Here is a 15,727-nt window from a genome sequence, read left to right on the forward strand (position 1 = left end):
CGTGTGATAAATATAACAACATTTATGTGTGTCTTACAAATGGTCCAGTGAAACTTGAGTGACGGAAGGCAACTTGTCCAGGGTGTGCAGCGTATCCCGGGTCAGGTGTGGCACTGTACCGCAGCGTGTGTACAGCAGACAGCCAGGTACCTCCAAGGAGTGCTGCCCAGTCCTGCTGAGCCCCTTCAGGACACCCAGGCGGCTTCCTCCCTGGAGAACTCGAGACAACTCGAGCTTCATCCTGCTAGCAGCCATGCGGCTAATAAGCTTTCCCGAAGCACGTGTATTAGTCACTTAGCTAGTAGCCTGTGGTCTTATGTGTTCTCTTTTTGCCACGGAATCTAATTAGTACCCCCCAAAATATTTAAGAAAGACAAAACATATAGTTACTTGCTACTGTTGTGTTTATTTGAAGCACTATCGCCTAGTTACAGCACCGTTTTGTCGGGAGACTACAATGCGAGGAGTTGTGATGTCATCACCAAGCGACGTCAACAAAACTAAAGTTTGAACTAAAGTATCAAACATTGTTATCGTTTTTTGAGCTCTCGCGCGGCTATTCCGCTGTGATATTTGGAACTACTTTTTGGTTTAATCCGTTTTAATATATTCCTTTTCTATTTCTTTATTGCTGCGGTGTTGTCACGGTTACCAGCGGAACACCTAAACGCCCAAATGCATTATGGAAAATGAAGTTCAAATACATATTCCTGCCTTAACAAAACATGCGAAATGACTACATTACCCATAATCCGTCGTGAACGAATCTGATACTCTTTTTGTTTTGAGTTTTTTAATGATAGAACTCGACTTTTCTAGACAATATCGATGGCATTTCAAAGACAATACAGAAATATATAATAAATGATTACATCTTCACACAGATGGCCGCATTACCCGGCGCTGAGCCTCACTTTTTCAGGTATAGGAAGAGCATTGGCAAGAATGGCACAGCAAAAGCATCAGCATCCAAGGTATGCGTACTCCATACTAACCAAATACCATAGGAACACCGTTCTTTATCATAAATCCTTCTCAACACCTTCTCTGACCTATGAGAGAAACCCTAAAGGATTATTCAATTGAATTAATGTGACATTTGGACATTTATGATTTTTCCAGCTAATCTGATGAGTTAAGGCGTCTCTGAAATTAATCCGCTAACATTGGCCCAAGGTGATCTTTTTTTTACAGGTAAAGAAGGTAAACTTTTTCAGTTCAAGTCCGAAATCAGACAGAGTTTGCAGCTTTTCAAACTTTGGACAGTTGGCGACCGGATCTAGATGAATCCATTGCTCATTTTCATCTATTTGTTGTCGGTTTAGTTTAACAGATTCTAAAAAATAAATAAATAAAAATTACAACGACAACACAATTAGAAATAATGTAGTTTGCTGACAATTACTGTCTGAAAGGCCTATTAAGTGATTATTTGCCCTTGCTTGCAAACGCTCAACCCCCTTACACTCGATTTGTTTTTGCTTCTATTCCAGAAGCATGCAAACCAAGAGGACATCGATCACTGGAGGAAGGTGGGCAGCACTTACTGGGCAGCTTGATTACGTGTTATGTCTCGGCATCTGTTTAGTGCTGGAACAAGCATTCCACCTAGAGGGATGGCTACTTGGCTACTGGCTATTACACGTCTATAAACGTTTGGACTCTTTACATCAGCATGTATTGCAGATGGCCACTTTCCCAACTTTATTCTCTCGCTTTCCACATTTGTCAGCAAGTGGAGAAGGCCTCAGAGTTTGCCCTGTCTGAGGTCTTCTTCCCCAGGAGAGCCCAGACGGGAAGCAAAAGCCTAGCGATGGCCCTGCGGAGCTGGGAGCAGCTGAGGGATCATGACGAGGCCTACGCTGAAGGTAGGGGTTAAAAAAAAGTCACCACAGAAGTGAGAAGGGCTGCGCTAATGAGGTGTTGGTGGGGTGTCGCAGCTCAGACATTGTTGGGAGACTGGCTGGACAACACGTGGAAGCCCGAGCTGGAGTTGGAGACACATGGGGCGACATGTGAGAAAGGGAGCCCGGCCACACCGCCACCCCCTGGATTCAACTACGACAACTTCGATGGTAAAACACTTTGCAGACATTCTTAACTAGGATTAGTGTGTGAGAAAAGTAAAATAAAGTCAAAGCACAATTCTGTGCTTGACATTGTCCAGATCTGTACGAGCACCTGGCTGAGGAAGAGGAGCACTGTGCCGTCGACAACTTCCTGCAAGACCTGAAGAAGCAGAAAGTGCTGGATGGAGGGATGATGGAGAAGCTGGTGTCGGACGGCGGCGGAATCAGCAGGAACTTCACAGACCCTGTCGTCACCATGGAGTTGCGCCACCGGCAAGTAAGTGCCGACCAAATCTGCTGTATTGAGACGTGTCGTAAAACATTTGGAAAAGACTTATCTACGCAAGTTGTTACTGACTGGAGTGAATTGTAAAACGCTCCCCACGTCGGCTTGACGCCAGGCATCATTGTTCCTCATGGACGCCCACGTTTGTCTTTGTGTTGACCAGTGTACATGGCTTAAGAGTTTTAGAAAAAATAAAGCTTGTATTTTGTGTGTGGAAAAAAAAAAAAGGTGCGTGAGAACAGGGCCCTCTGCGAGGAAGAGGCCAAGAAGAGGCGAGAGCGGGAGCAGGAAGAAAGGAAGAGGCAGGAGGCCAGGAGGAGGCAGCAGGAGAGGGTGCAGCAGGAGATTGTCAGGATGCGGCGGCAGAGGGAGGAGAGGAAGGGCCTGGAACAGCGCCTCAGATATAGGTAATACAGGATTGGCAGTAACATGAACTGCAAAATGAAAAATGGAAAAAAAAAAAAAAGGGTGGTGGTGGTGAGAAAATCCCCAATACCACCCCAGCCGTGTTGACAATCATCAAACTCCTCCAGGGCATCTGCCACTGTCTAAACAACACTCTTCATGTAACCGAATGGAGTGTGAAATTGTTAGAATTGACTTTTGAAGAATTGTTAGAATATCCCCAACCTGACAAAAACCTGCAGGAAATGATTCCAAGCGGAGGTCGCGCACCCGTGGTAGTCAATGAGCCACTTCGCAACGGAACACATGCTAATTACATGGTACTGCGTGATTAATTACACAAAGTAAGAAAAATTCAGTCTTCATCGTCAACCCTTGGTAACGAGTACGGACACAGTTTGTATGCTATTCGCATTTCATCGAAGATAATTAGAAATCGTACCCAACTACTGGCAAAAATGTAAAACTGGTCTTAGCAAATTTTCCCCCTTCGGTTCACACAATACGTTGTTTTCATAGAGAAAGACTGGAAGGTCAACGTGCGGTCAAAAGCCCTCATCAACCTCCCTCATCTCCCGCAATGCAGCAGCAGCCGCCAGAAGAGAATGTGCGTCAGCGCCAAGAAAAGAAAATTGAAATCTTTGTTCACCTGCATAACTTGAAGGTTAGTTACCGCTGATGGCTTCGAGGGGGCGTGGAGCTGGCTGGATATTTAGCGTTGGCGTGGCAGTGTCTACAGAGGCATTTCTCGCGTTGGTACTCGGCGGTGATGGAGCAGAGGCTGCGGATGGGTAAGGCCAAGGCGCTGTGCAACTGGAGGAGGCAGCTCGGGGCCTGGCGAGCGTGGCGCGCCGTCATGTGGGCGGGAAGGAATCAGCGGGAGGTGACGAAAACCGAGGAGGAGCTTCGCACTGAAAACAGGCACGTTAAAAAAAAAAAATTCTGCTCTTTCGAAAACACCCCAGAGGACAACAGATGTCGCCAAAGCCCTGTTTAAATAGAAAAGTAGTCATTGGTGTCAAGGAAGTGTCTATGTAATTATAAATACACCCTGAAAACAGTCGGGTCCCAAAAATGTTAACAACATTGTGTATCGATATCGCCTTCCTCCAGACAACGGCAGCTGGCCGAGGAAAGCGACCGCCGGCGGTTGCAACGGCACCACCTGCTCGAGTGGCGGCTGTGGTGCCGGCAGGAGCGCGACCAACGCGAGCTGCTGGCTCAACAGCAGGAGACCAGACGCAAGATGGCCGCCCTCATCAATGCAGCCACGTCAGGGCACTTCAAACCACCGGAGACGCCGATAAGTGACCCGCCAGACAACACGGGAAAGGTACGGGTCACTCCAAAAAAGCTGTAATGGGCATTTTATCCACTTTTGTCCAAATAATCCACTGTTAGTCGCATGCGGCTTCTAACCTTGCACCTGATGACCCAAATGCAGAAGCTAAACACAATTTTCCTGAACTCTGAAAGCGGCTTATGAGGTGACTTGTGTCTCGTACATTGAGGGCATGATGGCGCACGAAGCAGATGGAAATACGACTCGGGTATTTGAAATACAAGGTGGAAGGATAGTGGAACAGAGCTCGGGGGACCTGAGGAAGCGGCGAGCGGGAGATGAAGTTATATGGTGTGGAGGTCAGCGTGGAGGTTGCGCTCATAATCGGGTTTGCGCCGGTTATCTGTGTGGATTGTGAGCCGGAGGGGCTTTGGGTGCAGAGTAATGGAGGAGGGATACTATGCATGGCGATAGTTGGAGTTAACTTCAAATTTTATTTTCGTAAACCGCATTAATTATACCAAAAAAAAAGTTGAGAAGCATTCAATATTAATTTTCGACAGGGGGGTTTAAAAAAAAGGTCGGAAAAAAAATAAAAAATGTGAAAAAATATTGAGGGAAAAAAAATGTGAATATTCAGGGGTGGGCTGTAGTTTTAAGTTGCAATATCACCAATCACCACTAGATAGCAGACATGTCTTAGTTGTGCTTATACTGTCCTATGTACTACAACACTTAATCATTTTTCGCAGATTTGGAATGATATGTAGGGCGAACATATCACCTCAATAATATTACCATCTTGAGTGAGTTTATTTTTGTGGGGAAAAAAATTCTAAATGAGTGCTTGCTATCGAAGAGAGAGAGCCTTTTTCACTGAAAAAAAATTACAGTACTTAGTAGTAATTACAATTATAGTTTGTTGCGTTAGGAAATAGGATCTTTTATACATCCATTCAAAAATATCATGAAATATTATAAGAGCACATATTTTGCATTTTTGTCAGACAATTGCATCAATGAAAATTGTGGCCCCTTTAAGTTGCCCATTCATTTTAAAAACGATTCATCTTAACAGGTTCAACGCCATCTTAGGCGGTTGAAAAAGTCAGCCAACAGAAAAGAGTTTAATTTTTTTGTAAGCTGCTTTGTTGTGACCTGTAGGATGATCTTCAGAAGCCCGTCAAGACGCGCCATCGTAAACAAGCTGCGGGTACTCGAGTCCAAACCGGCCGTCGAAAGGAAGCCACTGCGGAGGCCCGGCCTGGTGACCAGGACGCAGACAAAACCAAATGCGAGGATGACTTAACCGCGGCGAAGACAAAAACCTTGCACGGAAGCCGCTTTGAAAACCGCCACACCGCCCAGAAGAAGATCATCGTGCAGCAGAAGAGGCAGCTCAGAGAGCAACAGGAGGAGATCGCGATGCTCAAGCGGGAGAAGGTCATGTCTGCTTGGGAGCTGGAGGCGCAGAAAGCTGCTGCCTCGAGACAGACGCCGCATCCGAGGTGGGATTTATTCGAAATCGGGTCGTTAATTCTCAGGGCGACCGGTTTAAAAAAACGGGTTATGTATTATCATCAAGAGTGCCTCGGGGAGACTTTTGACCAGAAACAGAATTGCATAATTGATTTGGGTTCACTCAAAGGTGTGCAAAGTGGCCAAGGACTGAGGTTCCTAAAGTTGGAAATTGAAAAACGGAGCCGCGCACTCACGTGGGGCTCCCGTCTGAGCGGCTCTTTCACCACATCTCGGGCTTGAAAAGAAGCAAGATAATCACGTCACGTCTACAATAAGCTTGCCGCTCTTGCAGAACGCCAACCGAAGCAGCAGAACCCGACGGCTCCGATGCACCCCCGCAGCAAAAAATGAAGCCACAGACATGCCCAATCATCTCAGGTGAGTCCTTCACACCGCGGCGCAGAAAACGGCATGAGCGTCACATTTTACAGACATTTCTCAGCGGGATGCCCACAAACATCCGCGGTGTCGTCAAGGTTGTCGCTTTGGATTTATCAGTCAAGTTAGTTCATTTTGACTTTTATTGTTTAAATCAGTTTTAATTCATTTTCATTTTGGGGAAAACGTTTTGTTTTTGTTCAGTTTTTACTTTTCGTTTTCCGTCTTTTGTACAGTAATACTAAAATAAATAAATTGAAAATTTGTGCTATAATTATAGTTACTTTTAGTTTTATGGTTTTTTTAAAGCATTTTCTTTATTTTATTTTTACTTATTTGATTTGTTGTCGTCGACTAAAATAACGAGGATTATCATAAATCTCCCGCGTCCTCAGCCATGGAGGAGCGAGCCCGCGTCCGTGCCGAGCGGAAAAAGCAAACGGAGGAACTGAAGCGGGTGAAGGAAGAGGAAAAACAGGTGGGAGTCAGGCACGAGTCCAACATGGACCGTTTAATTGCTCCGATTAAATACGCGGACGTGTTTAATTAAGGTGGAGATGAAGGCTGCCGAGGAGCAGAAGCTGAGGCAGGAGGAGGTGGCGAAAGCCGAGAGGCGGCAGGAGATAAGGCTGGCCAGGATGGTGAGACCATGGTGACAAACTCACACATGAGCTGAACTAACTTACAAAGGAAACAACAAACAAGTTAACGGGGGAAAAAACGACTGGAACAGCTGAACTTTATTTTTGGGTTAATCAGCGGCACTTTAAATGTTGGCAGATGTTTTGCTGACTGACATTTCTTTCTCCATTAATTCTGAACACAGCCACATGCTGAGTTACAACAGGGTGTGCACACTTTTGCAATCACTGCAGTTGTTTATTTTTACTTCCCCTCTTAAATAGATATTTCTTTTTTTTTCAATTTAGTTCAACAGTAGAAAAAGTCTTGAAATAATCTATTAATCAAATTTTTTTTTATACATCACAAAAACCTGCACCGCAACAGGGGTGTGCAGACTTTTTATATCCACGGTTACTAAAGAACAAGCTAATTACAGGTGCTCCTCGGTTAATAACGGTCCCGACTTGCACAATTTTCGGGTTATTTTTTTGTAAGATAAACATGATTTCCAGTCAATATTTTTTTGGAATACCTTCCCCCCTCTAAATTACTTGAAGGATCCTAAACTACTCTCCACAACCGTTAAACGATCTCTATACAGTATGGTTCTCAATAGGGTTGAGGTCAGAGGAGTGATTTTTTTTTTCTGGATGATCCTGCATGAGAATTATTTTTTACTGCAGAAGGCTCGGTTCTGTGCATTATACCACAGCAGGAAACGCTCAGTTGGAAACTTCACTTATTTCATTCCGGCACCTTCAAAGCACCCTTCAGGAGCGTACCATCGATCTCTCTCTCACCCCGCCACCTCTGTGCTGCCTTGCTGTGTAGAAGGAAGAGGAGAAACTGAAGCAAATGAAGCTACAGCAGCAACTCCAGGATCGAGCCCGTCACCATTATGACAGAAAAGTGCTACGTCGCCGAGGCCTGGCGCCATGGAAACGCCTAATAGAGCTCAAGCAGGCCAACGAAGAGGTAATGACACCCCCGCCCTTTTTTTTTTTTCCATTGGCAGTCCACTACGTAAGTTTGAGAAGCTTATTTTATACGACACTTAAGAAGGTTTGTGACCTCCAAATTCCTATTTAGACACAACATCCATTTGAATAATAAAATCCTCGCCTCGTTAGACATGAAATTCACATGCGGCGCCTGTTTGCGTGCGTGCGTGCGTGCGTGCGCGTTAGCTGGAGAGCAAACGAGTGATGCATCGGTTCTTCAAGTAGACTGCATGTTTGACGGGCTCTATTGAGATAATCTTATCTCGCGGCTAAAAAGCCGGTTTCGTCGTCTGTTTCCGAGCGATTATAAACGTAATCAAATTGGAAACTTGAAATGACTTGTTGGGAAATCTTATTTTATGACACTTAATTATGCGCGTGTGTCGTTATTATTCATGCCGAGTATCTCCTCTGACTTCAAGTCTTAAACGGATCACGGTGTGAAATCAGAGAGCATTTTTGTCATATTTTACATCCAATGTTAAATATCAAATTTAATACAGTTATATTAACAATCAACTATATCATTTTAATAATTGAAAGAAGTGATTTATATTGATAATATTTCTGCAGTTCACTCTTTGCTACTTGTATAAAACGGATAATGACGCTGTCACTCGCCGCACCCTCTTTGACACGACTAATCCTCCGAATGACGATAATTAATCTTGGCAAATTAGCATCATCCCTGTTGTAGGCAAAGTGATTAAGAAAAGCGCAGCACGAGCACTACCAGTGTTGCGGCGTGAAAGAATCATTTCATTAAATGGTCAAAAGTGTAATGTTCAAGTGACTTCAATATTTTTACAGTTCGGTTGTATTTAACTTTACAATGCGGTTGCATTTTTAGAACGGTTTGCTTCTCAACATTTTTTGGGGTACTTTTTTTATTTCACTCATTTAATGAATGAATGAATTGCATTTCGGGCAAATGTCTCACCAGATAGGAGTAGCGCATGGCCTTATTTCATACCCTTCCATTGTTTGTGTCTGACTCCTTTTTACCGGCCGCCAGCTGGCCGACTGTCATCTCTCGGACTCCCTCCTGAGGCGTTGCGTTTGGCGATGGCGGCAGTCGGCGAGAGAAGTCCTGTCTGAGAAGGAAGCTCGGGCTGACCGGCTTCATCAGAGACTTCTACTCCAGAGGAGCTTACGCTACTGGAAAAGAGTGTGTACACACACACAAACATGCGGACACTCAATCAGGATTGCTCTGGTCCATCCTGTGGCAGTGACTAATCTCCACACTGCCTGCACTCCATATTGTGTTCCAGATGTGAGAAAATAAGCACCGCTTGGACTTTCTGGCTAATACAAGTTCAGCCTTTATTACTTTACTCCACACTACAACGCTTTAGAAAATGAGGAATGGTAATAAAGTGAAGCCAGATAGGGGCCCGATTCAATTCAATGGTTTCTATGAGGGCCCGACCGATTCCGATGAACGATTAATTGTCTGATTAAGTAAAAATAATTTTGAGAGAAATGGGCAAAAATCTGCCAAATTTATTAGCCAATGATTTTTTTTGGGGTGGGAACGTTTGAACCCTCGGCTGATTTTTGTCGATTGTAATGGAGCTAAAATAAAAATATTACCAGAGATGGAGCATTGTGATTTTCTAGGAATGTTGTGGACAATTTTCGTCGTTGACTTTGCAGATTCCCAATTAGGTCTTTCTTTGCAGAGGATAAAGAATACATGTCTGTTAGCATTGTTCCGTTTATGTGAGAAAAAAAGTGATGGCTCATTAGATTCTAAATGATATCATTTTGCGACCTTTGTGGCAGCTGAAAGACGTGCGGCTACTTCAGGAAGCGCAGGCGGATGTGTTCTGTCGTGCCCACACGCTGAGGAGGTTCCTGCGAGCTCTGCTGGACCACGTGTGCCAGGAGAAGAGGCTGGCACTGGAACATGAGCAGATGGCCGAGGAGCACGACAACAGGTATGGAACAGCGCGCTTTACAACCTGGAACTCGGCGAAGTTTGTAGTTAGTCAGAGCAGCTTTAAGTGTCTCCGCCGCCAGATGATGTTAAATGAGACTTTGGAATAAAAAGCTTATTTATCCGCGTGTGATTCCAGCGGTCAATTAGGTTGGAATGCACGCGGAATGTTTTGCTGTTGGCGCTGTGCCATCTTAACAATGTATTTTGATTAAAGTCATTTGCATAATGCAAACTAGCAGTCACAAAGAGTGGGCTGTAGGCCACACGGTTGGGGAATTCATTTTTTGATGTTTGCTCACTAATGAAGAAATGAACAATCTCAAATGTGTACAAATGTTTTTTTTGATGGTGAGTGTTATGGTAGGACACTCTTAAGTGATGGGTCAAAAGTAACCCAAAGTGGATGAACTAGCCAACCCAGCGCTGGGTCCAAAAGTGATTGAGCCAATGCTGGGCTATTTACACCCAGCATGTTGGGTTAAGATTTTGATCCCACAAGAAGTAAAATCTACCCACTCTGATGAGTAAAACTAACAAGAAATACATTACCAGGTTATCAGTATGGGCATGGTTAAAAATAACATTAATCTTATTATCAATATTTTCGAAGAAGAGGAAGAAGCAATTTTCCAGATTTTTTTTCATCTGATTTCAGATCCGCGCTGCAGCGATGCTTCCAGGCCTGGAAGCTGCTTCCTTGTCTGCAGCGCAAGGAAAGAGAGCGCGAGGAGCGGCGGGAGAGGCTTTGCAGGAAAGTGACTGAGGTGCTGCCCAGTTTCTGGTCACGTCCTCTGTGAAAAGCCCGGCAGCGGACAAACTCACAAAGGCCTCAGTCGCAGAGAACGTCGTCAATCATTTATTGAGAAATGAATAACGGAAACAGCGTTCAAGCCGTGCAATGGCAGTCCAAGTGATGCACGACACTCACATCAGTTTGTGTTTTTTTTAGTTGGTCAGAAATAACAAAATAAGGCACGAGGTATATAGTAATAGCTTTACGTGTTTGTTTCAGGTTAGTGTTTTGTTTCTTTCCACAGTGTGGCCATGATGGCAGTTTACTCAACTGGACTGAATCAAAGCCCAAAATGACATTCATAGATAAAAGTGGATCCGTAATACGAAAATTAGTTTTTAAAAAAATGACTAGTCGCCATGTTTTTATTAATATTTAATTTAATTAATTAAACTGATTTTTTTCAAGACATTTTAAATCATTGCTTACCTACAGTTTAACAAAATAAGGTGGGGGGGGGGGGCAGACTTCCTGATCAGACGTCATCTGAGCGCGATGACGCCCCTAAAGCGGGATGGCTGCTCAAATGAGTGACTTTCACGCGTGACTCGTCACCTACGCTCCCCGGGTGGCACTAGAGAGGACACAAAAGACAATGCTCAGTGTTGGAAGTAGACGTCAAGGCGACAGCTGATGGATGAAGGCGACGCAGTGGAGAGGGAAGGAGTGAGTGGATGCGCACAAAATGTGACATTCGAGGCGGCACTCTATTCAAATTGTACTTCATAAAAACATAAATTCATAACATAATACAATACAAATGAAAGAATGCAACCGTTTTGAACATGTTTTTGTTATTCTTTGCCGAGGATAAAGAATATACGCCTGAAAGTATTGTTCCATTATTGGTCTCCATGTGCTGCACCGTGTGTGTTCAAATATCCATTGCAAAATGTCGTGACATCAAGACACTGATGCTATTTGCTACGAGTACAAGTAGTTGTCAACTAGTAGAATTTTAGAATCTCACGTAGGAGCTGTAGTAGCACTCAGTCAACTAGTGCACAGTTTTGCCTCACGAGTAACACCGCTTGAGCATCCACTCCGAATCTTTGATATCCAACATAAGGTCTTTGAACTAGTATACTCTCACTTGTAAGACAAATCTGCGCACTAGTAGAACTCGAGTAGGACAACTACATGTTACTAGTGAGGCAAAACTACTTAGCTTGAATTCTGGTGCTATTAGTATGGTCCAGCATGTAATACTGAAGAACACAGTACTCAAGTACTACAGGGTCCAGCCAAGTGGAAATGTTTTTAAGGCATCATGCTGTCCTCCAGTGGACAAGAGTGGAATGGCGACGCTGTTCTTACACGTTCGTGTGGCATGGTCAAAAACTCGGCCCAGTTGGCGCACAGGCCCCGCGAGTGGACGCCGGTGTCCACGGCCAGCCCCCACAGGGCCCGGCGGCCGGCGCGCTCCCTGACGGCGGCGCGCGCCTCACGTTCTGTCACGTTGTAGCTGATGTTGAGCAGCTGAGTCAGCAAGAGGGGGAGGACGCCGCATGTCACCACGGTGCAGTACCAGGCGCTCGTGAAGCACAGGGAGGCACTGAAAATGGATGAGTGGTTAGCAGGATGGCCTCAATGTTCTAAGGTTTGGTGGATGAATGGATTTCATTTACGGCAGTTAATTGTTTTTAGAAACACTGTTTTGTTCTTTCAAATCTATGTCATGTCCAAAGTAAAGAAGTGGGCTGCCATCTACTGGTGGACAATGGAAGTACAATGTAAACAAGATTCAACCCAGAATAGTTTGCTTTTAACATTGTCAGTACAGTCAATTGATCTTTTTTTATGGCTAAAAAAATTTACACTTTCCATCACAATTTTACCTGTATTCCTCATAAACCCCTGGGCAGTAGAACAAAGCGGTGAGGACATTTTGCTCCGAACACACGCTCCGCAGCGTCACACCAAACCCGTACAAGGACGTAGACAGGAAGAGGACAAGGGTGAACAGGAAGCTGCGGTGGTTATCCCGACCCACGCAGCTGTCGATCCTGAACCGACATCCGAGTGCGACAGGGATGGGAAGGGAATTCCGTGGTGGGGTCCACACAAACACACATGAAGGGAGACAAAACACACGATGATGCGATCAGTGGATGTTGTTAGTAGTTGCCAAATGACATTGCTAAAAATTGAGATAAAGAATAATCCATCACAAAAAATATGTAATTTGAAGAGGGGTATGTAGACTTATATATGATATTTTATATCGTAACATAGAAAAGGCGAGGAAGTACGATAACTGAAACCAACCAGACACAGTGGTGGTCATGACGCAGCACACAGACGCCGCATATCCGACAATGTCCCGCCCTGGGGGGCCGCACCACCTGGCACACCGAACACCAGTTCTTCCGGCTCGGTTCTGCCTCTCGCGACCATCCCATCTGGTTTTGGAGAGCAGGATCTGACTCTTGGTTCGACTTCACAAAGCCTGGGCCTCTCTTGGTGTTAGCGAGGCCAAGCAGGGTGAGCAGGAGCCCCGCCGTGACCACGCCGACCTGAACGTCACCGACGTCCCCGCGTGGTACCACTTTGTGGATGAATATATAGTACATGTAGGCCAAAGAAAAAAGCGCTAGGCTGAGAAAAAACAGCGTCCGAGCTTTTTTGCGGTGGGTGAAGTAGTAGTACCACAGCAACAAGCCCGGCAGAGTGATCAGAACTGCCACGCCAAGCACAAAATGGAACGCGGCGAGGTGCAGCAATGCCGGAAGCAAAACCAGAGGGGGGATGACGGACAGGTCCATTCGGCGGGCGCCGCCCCGCAGCCACGGGATGCGGACGCGGTCGCTGATGTCGGCGGCCACGCGGGACAGAGCCTCTGGACGTTGAGGCTCTCGCTTAAAAAACCTGAACAAAAACAGACATGTTTTTATTAGCTTATTTTCATGAAGCATTTGATTAATTGGACAGCTTTTAGTAACATTAACTCTTCCAGCACCGTTGACATAAAATGTCGTCAAAGGTAAGCCAAGCAAATTAACATCAACTATGTTTGTTTGTTGGGTGGAAAAAAGTCTTGGCCAACTATGGTTTGAGCATTATGCTAGGAAAGTTAAAAAAAATAATTTAAAAGAAAACTCAATATGGCCAGTAGATGGCAGCATTGGGACTCATTTGGATGATCAAAACAATGCGCTGTTACAAGTCACGTGCCACCCGCCGACCTGTCACGTCCAACAATCTCCCTCATTATAGGGAGCTAATAAAGTGCAGTTAAAAACACCCATATTTGTCCCTGAGTTGTAAATGTTACATAATTGCCTTTCCGAGGGACATGAATAATGATGGCCGCTCCGGATATTGACGGTCTTGAGATCATAATTTTACCCGAACATCTAATATTTCATGATTAACATATAGAACGTGTTTATGGTATGCGGTCAGTGGATATGACCTTTGAGTTTTTCTTTTGTCACTCTAGAAGGTAAGCCACAGTAAAGAATAAGTGAGAAAGAGCACTCTACGGTATATAGTGTTTTAATAAGATCAAATGTGTTTAAAGCGGACAGAAGGTCAAACTATTTTAGACAACATTAGTTGGGCCTCGATATATCCCCGCGATAAACGGGGGCGGTTTTATTCTGCATGAAAATGGATGCAGGCGTTGTCGGGCTTACCTGTCGCAGGCGTCGTCCAGATCCTCGCAGTCGCAGCAGCAAGCCCCCACGTGGCTTCGCTCGCCGTGTCTGTTGACATACTCGCAGCAACACAACGGCTCCTTTTCGTCCTCATTCCGCCTTCTCTTCATGGCTGACAGCTGTGCTGACAGAAAAGGAGAGTTGTATTGAAGTTAGTTTTATTTATAGAGCGCCAATTGACAAGGGAAGTTTTTTCAAGGCACTTTAACATGATACAGGATCATATCATGTGATATATTTTGCCCACTCAACATCCATTGCAGGGTGATCAATTCTCAATGTTTCTTGATAATTGCAATCGTCTAGCTCGCATTATTTAACCTTTTGGATGCACATACCTGTCTATTGTCTGACTGTGCCGCACAGTTTTCTTGTATCTCACACTCAGGATCTTCAATTGTCTCTCCTCCCTGTTCTGTTTCCTCTATCTGACAACCAGTGTCTCCCAGGTCCCCTGGCTCCCCTTCGCTGGCACTCCCAACTTGCTTCTCTTCAGCTATCTCAATACTATCATCTGAATTTGTCTGCATCGTTGTTATTCGTCTTTATGGTGCAGAAATAGGACGTGCTGTCCTTTTTCTCCATTTTGAACTATAGACAAAAAAGCAATGGAGAGGAATACACAACATGTTAGCAACCAAGTATATGAATGACTTTATGTTGTGGTGATGTAAACTAACGTTAGTTAGAAATGAGTGGAATACGCCCCTCTGATAAATCTCTGAGCCTCAGCCAGGCCCCCCAACCCCTTTAGTAAAACTGTTCTAGAACCGCCACTGGGACCGAATGAGGGTTGACTTCCTGCATGAGACGGACTGACACCCAAATACAGTCCCCAGGGAAGTGTTTTAAATTGTGAAACAAAAGTATAATATCTGGTTTAATGGTAGTTCTCACATGCTGTTCCTTGTAAATTTCCTCGCGTTTTCGGTTGCTATGGTGGTGTTTCTTAGCAACCGTCATTGTATGTCACTTGTTTCTAATCCCGTGCAAGGACAGTATTTTACACTTGACGTAAAAATTTGTATTGCACCAAATGTATTCAACATGACATATTAGGTCATTTTACACACAAAAAGTGGCAACTTCCTCCATTTCAACCACAGCCGCCCAATCAAAAGGGGGCGGGGAAATGTTCAGTAAAATTCAGCACTTTCATTTCCTGGTTGTGCCCTTCGTCAGCAGCATATTCAGAAGTTATTTCTTTTATCTATTTTTTTAATAGTCAGTAGTTAATTTAAGGTTCGGTATTCAGTATTCGAATGACGTCCAAAAATGTGGAAGACAAAACATACCTGAAAAAATAAGCCGTTACATGTCCGCTACTCCTCTCGCGCGGGCGTTTGCGTTGTGGCGAACTTTGTGGAAGTCACCAGGTGGTTAATTACATTTTAACACATCAGTTGTGAGGTGTGATTTCATAAAAGTTTCCACCGAGTCCAGGGCTTCTAATCATATTTTTGCTTGCCTCGTCTGTCCCGTACTAATGACGTCAGAGAAAGTAAGCGTCGACCAGCCCACTTCAGGGACAACAGCGCATGCGCAAAGAATTGACACAAAAATCTCAACGTCACCGATGCATGTAAAATTTACGTTTTTTGTTGTATAATAAAGATTTTTAAAAATGTTTTCTGTACTGTGTGCGTTGAGAGGTTGGCTCGCAATTTGTTCCAAGATTTATCAAATTAATTTTATTAAGTTCAGTTCGATTCAGATTTTTTTCTAGTTTTTAAATCGCTTAGAAAATGTATATGCTCTTGTTAA

At 44.4% G+C, this 15,727-nt stretch overlaps 3 protein-coding genes across 6 annotated transcripts in view; 1 reads left to right on the forward strand and 2 right to left on the reverse strand.

The window, feature by feature from the left end:
• The window catches only part of qtrt2 (queuine tRNA-ribosyltransferase accessory subunit 2), a 35,690-nt gene extending 34,627 nt beyond the window's left edge, over nt 1–1,063 (reverse strand). For all 3 annotated transcript variants that reach the window (XR_015839916.1, XR_015839915.1, XM_088283089.1), the window contains exon 1: nt 38–1,063. Coding sequence is in view for 1 of the 3 variants with exons in the window: in XM_088283089.1 (XP_088139215.1) it covers nt 38–255 (218 nt within the window). In the remaining 2 variants the exon portion in view is untranslated. The remainder of the gene's footprint in view (nt 1–37) is intronic.
• On the forward strand, nt 812–11,020 carry ccdc191 (coiled-coil domain containing 191). The gene is made up of 17 exons (XM_088283091.1): nt 812–974; nt 1,494–1,532; nt 1,733–1,868; nt 1,941–2,075; nt 2,168–2,346; nt 2,584–2,762; nt 3,280–3,424; nt 3,491–3,681; nt 3,874–4,093; nt 5,207–5,550; nt 5,856–5,941; nt 6,337–6,419; nt 6,493–6,582; nt 7,397–7,540; nt 8,582–8,734; nt 9,355–9,509; nt 10,167–11,020. Exons 1-17 carry the CDS (start codon nt 885–887, stop codon nt 10,306–10,308), a joined length of 2,511 nt encoding a protein of 836 aa, XP_088139217.1. The 5' UTR covers nt 812–884; the 3' UTR covers nt 10,309–11,020.
• On the reverse strand, nt 10,345–15,436 carry zdhhc23b (zDHHC palmitoyltransferase 23b). 2 transcript variants are annotated; one of them, XM_088283084.1, is made up of 7 exons: nt 15,259–15,436; nt 14,302–14,554; nt 13,943–14,082; nt 12,573–13,172; nt 12,143–12,310; nt 11,622–11,859; nt 10,345–10,878 (listed from the first exon to the last, which is right to left on the reverse strand). In XM_088283084.1, exons 2-7 carry the CDS (start codon nt 14,491–14,493, stop codon nt 10,780–10,782), a joined length of 1,437 nt encoding a protein of 478 aa, XP_088139210.1. In that variant the 5' UTR covers nt 14,494–14,554; nt 15,259–15,436; the 3' UTR covers nt 10,345–10,779. The 2 variants fall into 2 exon arrangements, with proteins under 2 accessions (XP_088139210.1, XP_088139211.1); XM_088283085.1 differs by lacking the exon at nt 14,302–14,554.
• Nucleotides 15,437–15,727: the final 291 nt, after the last annotated feature.

This window comes from Idiotropiscis lumnitzeri, chromosome 19 (genome assembly GCF_059441095.1).
Source record: "Idiotropiscis lumnitzeri isolate Australia: NSW breed Sydney's pygmy pipehorse chromosome 19, RoL_Ilum_1.0, whole genome shotgun sequence".
NCBI classification, from domain to species: Eukaryota; Metazoa; Chordata; class Actinopteri; order Syngnathiformes; family Syngnathidae; genus Idiotropiscis; species Idiotropiscis lumnitzeri.

Coding starts and splice junctions, on each gene's coding strand:
- ccdc191 (XM_088283091.1), top strand. CDS start 885: ATGGCCGCATTACCCGGCGCTGAGCCTCACTTTTTCAGGTATAGGAAG. Junction 975..1,493: donor CAAAAGCATCAGCATCCAAG/GTATGCGTACTC, acceptor CTTCTATTCCAG/AAGCATGCAAACCAAGAGGA. Junction 3,425..3,490: donor TTCACCTGCATAACTTGAAG/GTTAGTTACCGC, acceptor TTGGCGTGGCAG/TGTCTACAGAGGCATTTCTC.
- zdhhc23b (XM_088283084.1), bottom strand. CDS start 14,493: ATGCAGACAAATTCAGATGATAGTATTGAGATAGCTGAAGAGAAGCAA. Junction 14,083..14,301: donor CACAGTCAGACAATAGACAG/GTATGTGCATCC, acceptor CTGTCAGCACAG/CTGTCAGCCATGAAGAGAAG. Junction 10,879..11,621: donor TGACCATGCCACACGAACGT/GTAAGAACAGCG, acceptor TGTCCTCTCTAG/TGCCACCCGGGGAGCGTAGG.